The following is a 10,883-nucleotide window of genomic DNA, read 5'->3' as shown; positions in this document are numbered from 1 at the left end:
CATTCAATCAGGTGCCAGTGATGTCTGGCCCAGCAGTTGGGGCTGGGCCTCCCCAGCTTCCCGACGACAAATGGTTCTCATTTGAAAGAGAGGTTATAAAAACATATGCCCAAAGACACTGTCAGAGAACTGAGGATTAATCTCATTTCAGTCAAAGACCATTCCAAATATTTTTTTGGGGGGATGTGGGGGCAGGCAGCAGCCCTGGTTGGGAAGGAAGTCCGGGTTCTTGACGTGCCCTCCGGGTTGTGGCGGGTTTTGGAACCATGTTGCTGTGTGGGCTGGTGGCGGTGGGGGGTCACCCCATACCTGGCCTGGCTGAGTCTGCCCCAGGTGTTGCTTTGTTCCCCAAGTCCCCAGGCCGGCTTTACAGGGGCCACAACGCCAGGGTGGACCCCCGTGCTGCATTCAGTGCCCTGGTTTCAGTTCAGGGCAGTTTCAGTTGCCAAAAGGAAGAGAAGGATTAGACGCCTGGGACATTTTCATTTTTCTGGCCAGTGTCAAAAAGCTAAGTGCTTTTTGCCTCGTGACTCAACCAGAAGGGGCCCCAAGACCAGTGTGGGCGAGTGTGGGCACTGCCTCGCAGTCACCTGTGAGCCACACAGGAGCACCCCCTTTGAGGCAGGGGTGAGCGGGAGCTCCAGCTGTGCTCTGAGCCGGCAGCTCCCAAACCTGGGTGGCCTGGTCTCTGAGGGGCTGGCTGTGGGCTTCTGGAGCACAGGCGAGGGGCCAGACTCTGGGGGCAACGCTGAGCTCTCATGACCACCCCAGTAGCTGCTTTTCCAGCCCCAGGCAGCTGCTGCTATTTCCTCTGTCCAGGGGCCTTGTAAGGACTTCCTTATCCCCATTTTATTGCTAGGGAAACTGAGGCTGAGGGAGGTAGGTTGCAGATGGCTTGCCTAAGGCCAGGAGGCAGGAGGATGCTGATACGGTTCCTCTAACCTTCACAGCAACTTTCTGAAGTGGGGGCTGTTGACTTCCCCATATTAGAAATGTGGCAGTTGAGGCTCCGAGTGGAGGATCTGTGATGTGACTTGTCCAAGCCCTCCATCCGCAAGGGAGGGTGGAGCTGGGGGCTCAGGCCTCAGCTCCTCTGGATTCCTGGGTAGGGCAAGCGCTCAGGCCTGGCCAGGCGCGTCCTCCATCCCTAGATCCGGGCGGTCCGGGGTCCACGCGGGCCGCTCACCATGGGCCGGGCGGGACCGCAGAGGGACGCCGAAGGGGGCTGGCGCCGTGGGCTGGCGAAACGAAACGTCCACGGCGGGGAGCCGATGGATTGATTTTCCAGCGGCCAGGCGAATTCGCAGACCTGGCACTTTCTGGAAGGGTGGGAGAAGGACCAGCTCGGCGGACGGGCCCGGACCGGGCGCGCAGCAGAGCGCCCCCGCGCGGCCGGACTCAGGAGTGTGTGCCCCGGCGGCCGGGCACGTCCTGGCCGCTTGTCACCCAGACGTGCAAGGGTGGAGGGGCCTTGTTGGCTCGGCGTTTTCGTGACACCCTGCCAGCAGCCTTGAGAGGGAGCTGCCAGGACGGCCCTAAATTTGCAGAGGAGACAACAGGCATAAGAAAAGTGCAAGAGGACTTCCCGGGTTCCCCCAGCTGGGGTTTGCCTTCCTGGGAGCTGCTGCAGAAGTCCACCCTGGGGCTCGTCGCCGGGTGGGGGTGGCCGAAGCCCAGCTCCGCAGCCCTTGCCTCGCCCGCAGTGGCTCAGTACCCCAGCAGGAAGCTCAGACCGATACAGCGAGGCCAGCGCTGAGTTTGGAAGCAAATTCCCAACAGCGAGCGCTTGGGCCTTCTGGCCAGATTTAGCCAGCGAGAACTGGGGACCAGCATGTACTGGGCTGGGGGTCCCCACTCCAGGTGGACAGGTTTGCAGTGGGCCATGGTCACTGTAGACACTCAGTCCCCTTTCTTGCTTTCTGGGCCCTCCGCATGGCCAGATGCCTTTGGGTCCACCACTGTCGCCAACACTGTGCCCTGCCCTGGGCCCAGCAAATTATGGGTCTTAATTCAGGTGCCCAGGAAAGCCTTGGGTGCCTACTTGCTTTTATCCCAGAGCCCCGGGGTCACATTCAGGTGAAGTTGCAGAGCTGGGCATTGAGTGGGGCCAGTCTGACCTCTAGGCCTGAGAGGTCAGATGTCACCATCGTGCGACAGCATGCTTCCATCGGGGCCATGTTCAGGCGGGGCGCTGGCGTTGGGCATTCTCGATCGGGCACCCCGTGCTGGCTCTTGGCGCTTCCCAGCACTTTCTAGAGCTTCTGTTTTCATCCTTGCCAGTTGGGGGAATTGCTGCATGCTGGACTCTGGTGGCGACCGTGAAGAGTGCCACTCTGGCCGTGTTTGCGGATGCTGCGTGGTCGGGTGTGATGGTCCCCATTGCTTTCTTGTTTACCTCTCACTGGGAATGTCCTCCATCCCAACCCTGTGTAGACTCAGTGCACACCATACGACCCCCAGGGGCTCCCCCACTCCCATCTTCCAGGGCTCCTCTCCAGGGGAAGTTCCTGGCAGGAAAGAAAAGGCATTTTTGAACTTGCTTGGGAGGACAGGCAGATTCTTAAAGCAAGACATGGAAAGCTCTAACCATAGAGGAAAAGGTTAATAATCAGACTGTGTTTATTAATAATGTCACAAATTTCTAAGTTATTTTTAAAATTGAGGTATAACATTTGTTATTTTCAGGTGTACAACATAGGGTTTCTGTGTTTACACATATTGTGAAACAATCACCAAAACAAGATTAGTGAACATCGGTCCCTATACACCGTCACAACACTTTTTTTCTTGTGATGAAAACTTTTAAGATTTATTCTCTTAGCAACTTTCAAATACACAGTCAGGATTATTAACTCTAATCACTATGTTGTACATTCTGTCCCCGTGACTTCTTTATTTCACAACTGGAGATTTGTACCTTTTGGCCCACCCCCACTGCCTCTGGTAACGGCCGCTTTTTGTATTATGAGTTGAGTTTTTGTGTGCTTGTTTTTTAAGAATCCACATATAAGTGATATCATATGGTGCTTGTCTTTATCTGACTTATTTCACTTAGCATAATATCCTTTTTAATAAATGAATTTATTTATTCCACAGAAAGAGACAGCGAGAGAGGGAACACAAGCAGGGGGAGTGGGAGAGGGAGAAGCAAGCTTCTCGCCAGGCAGGAAGCCCGATGTGGGGCTCGATCCCAGGATCCTGGGATCATGACCTGTTAGCCTAATATCCTTAAGATCCATCCAGGTTGTCACAAATGGCAACATTTCTTCCCTTTTTATGGCCAAATGGTATTCCGTTATATATATATATATATATATCTATCACATCTCCTTTACCCATTCATCCATCAGTGAATGCTTGGGTTGTTTTCATGTTATTTTTAAATAGATATTATAAATAATGCTTCAGTGAACATGAGAGTGCAGCTATCTTTTCAAGTTAGTATATTTGTTTTCTTCAGATAAATACCCAGAAGTGGGATTGATGGGTCACATGGTAGTTCTATTTTTAATTTCTTGAGGGACCTCCATATATACTATTTTCCATGGTGGCAGCACCAGTTTTCATCCCCAACTACAGTGCTCTATATCCTTGCTAACACTTGTTATTTCTTGTCTTTTTGATAATAGTGATTTTAACAGGTGTAAGGTGATCTCTCTTCATGGTTTTGATTTACATTTTCCTGTGGAGTGATGTGGAGCACCCTTTCACGTACGTGTTGGCCATCGGACTGTCTGTCTCTGGAAAAATGTCCGTTCAGGTCCTCTGCTGATTTTTAAATCAGATGTTTGGTTTTTTTGCTATTGAGCGCTGGGAGTCTAACTTGGGTTCATCAAAAGACCCCATGAAAAGGGAGGATAGAGAAGCCATAGAGTGAGAAGAGATATTCGCACAAATACATGTTAAAGAACTCTCTTTGAGAATGTTTACAGAATTTAAGAAATAAACTAAGGAAAAGGTAGACCGTACAATAGAAAAATGGGCAAGAGACTTAGCAGGTTTTCACAAAAGATGATATGCAAACCAAACATTCAGTAAAGGTACGAACGTGTTCTCGACCTCATTAGTCAACAGGGAAATGCAAATTTCAAATGTAATCAGATACTACCTCGTATGTACTAAAATGGCTAATTTTTCAGTCTTAAATCTTGTTAAGGGTGTGGAGCAACTGGAACTTTTTTGCCTTGCTGGTGTGAGTGTAAATTCCTACAGCCATTTTATTTTTTTAAAAAGATTTATTTATTTATTTTAGAGGGAGCACACAAGTTGAGGGAGGGACAGAGGGAGAGGGAATCTCCAGCAGACTCCGCACGGGGTCTCATAACCCTGAGATCAGGACCTGAGCCGAAATCAGGATCGGATGCTTGACTGAGCCGTGCCGGCACCCTGATCAGAGAGGATTTTAGGTGCGATGTCAATACTTTGAAATTTATTGAGACTTCTTCAGTGGCTTTGTACACAGTACATTTTGAAAGGAGACGAGATCTATGTTGGATCAAAAGTGCTGTGCTTCTTAATTAGGCAAATTACTCAAATCTTTTATCTGTCTGCTCATGTATGTTTTTAATTGAGGTACAGTTGCCATATAACATATTCGTTTCAGGTGTACAATATGATGATTCAGTATCTGTGTATCTTGCCGGTAGTTTTCAAATATGCAGTACAGTCTCCTCAGCTCTAGTTACCGTGCTGCATGTTATATCCAGAGGACCTGATTATCTCACAGCTGCAAGTTTGTCGTTTTTGACCCCTTGACCCCTTTCCTCCTACTCCCACCACTGCCTCTAGCAACTGCCAACTTTTCCCTCTATCCCTGAGCTTGTTGTGTGTGTTTTTTTTTTTTTTTAGGATTCTACATACACAGGAGATCGTACAGTATGTGTCTTTCTCTGTCTGACTTCACTTAGCACAGTGCTCTGAGTTCCACCCGTGTTGTCACAAATGGCAAGATTTTATTCTTTTTTATGGTGGAGTAATATTAAGTGGTGTAATATACACCCCGTCACACATGGTGGAGTAATATTAAGTGGTGTAATATATACCCCGTCACACACCTCCATTCATCGGCGGATGGACACTTAGGTTGTTTCCATGTCTTGCCTGTTGTAAATAATGCTGCAATTAACACGGTGGGGGAGGGGTACAGATACCTTTTTGCGTTAGTGTTTTTGTCTCTTCAGATAAATACTCGGAGTTGATCTTGATGGGTCATACCGTTGTTCTATTTTTTATTTTTTGAGGAACGTCCATACTGTTTTCCACAGTGGGCATGGCAGTTTACATTCTCACCAACAGTGTGCAAGAGGTTTTCTACGTCCTCTCTAATTCTTTCATTCATTTTGAATTAATTTTTGTGCATGGTGTAAGGAAATGTAAGGAACAATTTTGCATATGCTGTGAAGAAAGTTCAGGTTCATTCTTTTGCATTTGGCTGTCCAGTTTTCCCATCATTGTTTACAGAAGAGGCTGTGCGTTCCCCATTGTATATTATTGGTCTTTTGGCTTAAGTTGGTGGGCCATATAGGCACAAGTTTATTTCTGGGCTCTTTATTCAGTTCTGTTGATCTGTGTGTCTGTTTTATGCCAGTACCACACTGTTTTGGTTACTCTAACAACTTTAGTAATACAGTTTGAAACCAGGGAGAGTGATGCCTCCAGCTTTGTTCTTTTTTTTTTTTTCTCCCCCAAGATTGCTTTGCTCCTTGGGTCTTTTGTGGTCTCACACAAATTTTAGGATCCTTGGTGCTGGTTCTAGTTCTGTGAAAAATGCCACTGGAATTTTGATAGGGGTTGCACTGAATCTGGAGATTGCTTTGAGAAGTATAGACATTTTAACAATATCAGTTCTTGGTGTGCCTGGGTGGCTCAGTGGGTTAAGCCTCTGCCTTCAGCTTGGGTCATGATCTCAGGGTCCTGGGATCGAGCCCCGTGTCAGGCTCTCTGCTTGGCGGGGAGCCTTCTTCCCCACCCCCTCTCTATGCCTGCCTCTCTGCTTACTTGTGATCTCTGTCAAATAAATAAATAAACTATTTTTTAAAATATCAGTTCTTCCTCTGTGAATAGGGAACATCATTCCAGTTATTAGTGTCTTCAATTTCTTTCATCAGTGTCTTAGAATGTCCAGTGCACAGGTCTTTTACCTCTTTAGTTAAATTTATTCCTATGTATTTTATCCTTTTTGGTGCTATTTACAAATGGGATTGCTTTCTTAAATTCTCTTTGTGATGGCACACGATTCGTGTATAGAAATGCAGCTGATTTTTTATATATTGATTTTATATTCTCCAACTTTACTGAATTCATTTATTCTAACAGCTTTTTGGTGAAGTCCTTAGGGTTTTCTCTCTATCGTATCATGTTGTCTACAAATAATGACAACTTCTTTTCTTCCCAATTTGGATGTATTTTATTTCTCTTTCTTGACAAATTGCTCTGGCTAGGACCTCTAATACTATGTTGAACAAAAGTGGCGAGAAGGAGCATTCTTGCTTGGCTCCATCCCTCAAAACTCTTCCCCACTGAGTGTGTCAACCATGGGCTTGTCCTATAAAGCCATTATTATGTTCTAGAGAATGTATAGGAATAAGAACAGATAGGTTCATTCCGTTTGTACCCACTTTGTTAGAGTTTTTAATCATAAATGGATGTTGCATTTTGTCAAATGCTTTCCCTGCATCTATTTTATCCTTTGTTTTGTTAATGTGGTGTAGGATTGATTGATTTGTGGATATGGAACTATTTTTGCATTCCTAGAAAAAATCGCACTTGCTCATTGTAGTTGGTCCTTGTAGTGCATTATTGAAATGGTTTGCTAAAGTTTTGTTAAGGATTTTTGCATCTGTATCAACCAGGGATGTTGGTCTGTGATTTTCTTGTGGTGTCTTTGTCTGGTTTTGGTATCTGGGTTATGTATTTGCTCGTATTTTGCACCCATGACCTCGTATTTGCTCATGTTTTATAAATTTGGCTAGTTTCTAGGAGAGATATAGTGAAATCTTCAAGTGTGATTGCTGATTTTTCGGTTTCTTTTCCTCTCTGGCCTGTTAAGTGTTTCTAGGCAGAGGGGTGGGAGCAGGTTGTTTTGAATAAGACCCTGATGTTTCCAGGGTTGTTCTCTCTCTCGGGGAAGCTAATTTTTGTTTCTATTAAATTCCTTTTCTGTCTGGACTATTAATTCTTCTTCTGATGTTGGTTGGTGTCTTGTCTTCCTTTTGGTGGACCTGCTCTTCTGGAGTCTGTTCTCCTGTGAATTTATTCCTGGGGACTCTAAGCTTCGTTGCTGGTACCATGTAACCGAGGGATGTGCTAGAAGCCCCCAGCTTGGTGGTTCCTAATCTCAGCTGGATGTTGGCATCACCCGAGGAGGCTGGAGAAGACTGACTCATGGGTCCTCCTCCAGAGACTCTGATTTCATGGATCTAGATGTGGTCTGGGCACAGGGAGTTTTAAAAAACTCTCTAGGTGTTTCTGTCATGCGGTTAAGGTCGTGAAACCTTGTGCCCCCTCCCGAGAAGGACAGGGAGGAGGGGGGTAATGGAGATGCCTTGGGTACGCAACTGTGCCGACATCTGCCCATGTCCCCTCCCCCTGTAGGAGATCCAGATCCTCATGGAAATGGCCAAGACCTCTCTCCAGCACCATTTTTCCTAAGACTCACATCTCTGGTTGCACTTACCTGGCCCAAGGTGTGGGGAGAGGGGAGGAGGGAGCTCAGGGGTCAGCAGAGCTGCTGTTTTGGTGGTGAAGGGATGACATGACCCACCCAGGGCAACGGGTGTGTCTGTGTGTGCGATGAATGAGCCCAGCCAGCAAACTGGTCTCCCCATGTCTTCCCTGATCTGTGGCATTAGCCGACTTTGCCTCTCGTCTGCTCTTCCCCAAAGCCAAGCCCCTCCTAGCTTTACTGTTAGCTCCTGTGATCCATAGATCTTCTTCTTTTTGTGGTAGCCCCAGAAGTTGGGCTTGAAGGGGAGAACCAGCAGCCCATGGCTGTTCATCTTCCTTCCATACACCCGTTGTGGATCTTAATGGATGCCATGACTTCAGATGGGCCAGGTGTGGGCCCAGGTCTCCCTCTGGTCTCTGGCCTCCTTGGGGCCAGCATCAGGACTTGTCCAGGGAGGGCTGCTGCTGGTCATCACCGTCCCTGAGGTGGTCACAGGCCTCACAGCACGCGTCACTGGGGGCCCATTCGTCCTGGGCTGCTTAGCAGTGGAATCCAGCCCACCTGTCTCCTTCCCCACTTTGAGGAATTCATTCAAAGAACGTTTGCTCATACCTGTTTTGTATTCTAGGCTTGTGCTGGGTGCCTGATTTGCATATGTGTGTGTGGTTAGGGAGGAACGTGTCCTAAATGAGACCTGCACCCTTCCTTCAGGAGCAGATCACCTAATGGAAGGATCAAATTGCTGTGGTGTCCCATCGGGTCAGTGGTTCTGGGGTACAAGGTGTGGCGTAGCTTGAAGGGGAGGAACATTAGTTTTGCCTCCAAGGGGTCAGGTAGGACATCACACAGGAGGTGTATGAGCAGAGTTTAGAGGATGAGCAGGACTTGACCAGGCAAAAAAATGAGGGAAAAGCATTCTAGGTAGAGGGAATAGCCTATGCCAAGACGAGGAAGTACAACGTTTAGAGTATGTGAAATCACAAATAACCCATCAAAGAGATTTGCAGGCAGTGACGCTGGGACAGGAGGCGGACTCAGACCGAGAAAGGTGGTGCTGGGAAAGCTGAGGGGCTTCGATCTCATTCTTAAGGTGAGGGGCGAAGCGGTGTAAGCGGAGGAGCCCTGTTAGGTGGCTCCGAGGCTGATGGCGGGGAGAGGAAGACCCTGGAGGTGGCGGAGTGGTTAAGGGGCCCATGCCGTAATCCAGGTGAAAAGTGTCAAGGGGCAGAACTGAGAAAGGAGAGGCAAGAAGAGAGAATAGGAGGGGCTGAGTTTGGGTGCACATTTAGACGGGAGAACTGTCTAGCTGGAAATGGGGTGACCACAGATGGCTCCAGGTGGTGGCAGAGGCAGCTCTGCAGGAGACGGGGGTGGGGTGGGGTGGGCTGGGGTCAAGGGTGGGGGGGCGCTGTTCCAGGATGGGGGGTCAGGAGAAGGGGAGCCGTTTGGGTCTTGAGTGGGGGAGATGCTACGTTCCGCTTAGGATGGGCTGAGGTCAAGGTGTAACACGGAGGTGGCGCCCCCAGGTGGCTGCCGGAGCTCAGGGAGATGGGCCTGTGACCAAGCTGAGCACAGCTGAAGACCCAGGCTGCCCTGGGCGGCAGTGGGGAGGACACGGAACCGGAGGGAAAGGTCAGGGTGGGACTCAGGGAGCTCAGAGCTATAGCCATGAGCCAGGGCGGCTGGGGACACCCAGGCAGGAGCAGGGGGAGAAGTGGAAGAGACCTGGTGCGGGGGATGTGGGGGTGCAGTGGGACGGGCTAGACCGTCAGGACGGCGGCGTGGGGTCCCTGCTGAATCCTCACGTGGGCTCAGGTCCTACACGCGGGAGGTGCTCCCCCCACCTGGTGGGAGGGGATGGACAGACAGACGGATGGGAAGATGAAGGATGCTCCGCCCACCTCGGGGGCTTCTCCCTGTGGCACAGAGCGGCTGATGGAGGACTTCTCCATCTCCCCGGGAAGGGCTGCCCCGCTCCTGCTGCCCCCAAGGCTTGTGCTCCCCTGTCCGTGGGGAGATGCCCGTCAAGGTTCTGAATAAATCTAGACCTGCTCTAGATATGTCGTGATCACACACTCCCCTGCCCCCCCCATCCCCTCAGCCTGAGCTGCCGGGGCTGGAGGGGTCACCTGACCCAGGCTGGCCAATCAGAGTCTGTCCTGGGACTCTCGCCTTTGGATCTTTTGAACGGAGATCCACGATCTGGAGTGGCCGTGTGGACACACGAGTGTGTGCGCCACGTGTGCTGGCACAGAGAGCACACGGGAGGGAAGACCAGAGTGTGCGAGGCTGGAAGCAGCTGCCCAGGCGGAGGCAGGTGAGGCAGCGCGGGCAAGAACAGGAGACACGGGCACCGGGTCTGGCCACGAACCCTGCCTGGGCCTAGGCTGCTCTGAGTAGGTTCTGGTTTCTTGCTGCCCAAAGGCTGGCCAGGTGCCTCCCCCTGGGCCCCGGGGATCCACTCGTCTGCCTTCCTGAGCAGACCCCGAGGCCTCCTGCAACTAGACTCGGGGTCCTGGATGCCGGAGGCCATTGCCCGCCCTCCCCTGGTGACCCAGCTCTCGCAGGGACTCCGCAGTGTGGATGGCAACACCGAAGCCAGGCCCGCGGTCTCTGCCTGTGCTCGGTGTCCTGCGGGCATCCTCGTCCCCTCTTCCCGGGCAAGCCATGGAGGGAGGCAGGGTCCCCCTTCTGTGGGTGATAGGTGACCAGCTAAAGGCCACACAGGCAGGGCAGAGCCAGAATCCGACTCCAGCTCCTCCAGCCCCCCGTGGAGTGTGCCGCGTGGGTGTCTCTGAATCCCCTCGGCTGCGTTTCCTTTCTTCCCAGCGAGGCTAGAGGTGGGGGTCCAGGGCTGGAGGCGCGGACACTTCCGGGGCTCTCACCGTCCTCATGAGGGAAGGTGGCCCCTTTCGGAGTCTGGCATAAACAGGGCCTGAGGCAGAGACAGCCCCGACCGACCGTGATGTCTCGCCCAGACACGCAGAGGTCACTTCGGGAGGAGGCAAAGAGCTTTGATCCTGAAACCTGAACTGACGGGTCTGCGAGGAGCCCCGGGCCGTGTCCCGTGGCCCTTCAGTCCCCTCCCCGGTGTCGGGAGTGGCTTCTCTCAAGCAGGTGAGCAGTCAGGACAGGACTGAAGCTGCGGGGGCCGCGCGTCCTCCTGAGCAGCCCCCCGGTTCTGCACGCGGCACAGACAAGGCCCTGGGCCCTCCGC

General features: G+C 51.0%; 1 protein-coding gene across 1 annotated transcript in view; it reads right to left on the bottom strand.

Moving 5' to 3' along the window:
- Positions 1-1,526: 1,526 nt before the first annotated feature.
- Positions 1,527-10,883, bottom strand: part of MVB12B (multivesicular body subunit 12B) — a 195,140-nt gene continuing 185,783 nt past the window's right edge. Inside the window, exon 10 of the mRNA XM_045082412.1 lies at positions 1,527-2,507. Within this exon, the coding sequence (XP_044938347.1) occupies positions 2,436-2,507 (72 nt within the window). The 3' untranslated portion in view covers positions 1,527-2,435. The remainder of the gene's footprint in view (positions 2,508-10,883) is intronic.

This window comes from Mustela putorius, unplaced genomic scaffold (assembly GCF_011764305.1).
Source record: "Mustela putorius furo isolate JIRA1106 unplaced genomic scaffold, ASM1176430v1.1 tig00000596_pilon_pilon_pilon, whole genome shotgun sequence".
Lineage (NCBI taxonomy): Eukaryota > Metazoa > Chordata > Mammalia > Carnivora > Mustelidae > Mustela > Mustela putorius.
This window is presented reverse-complemented; position numbering and strand designations above follow the sequence as displayed.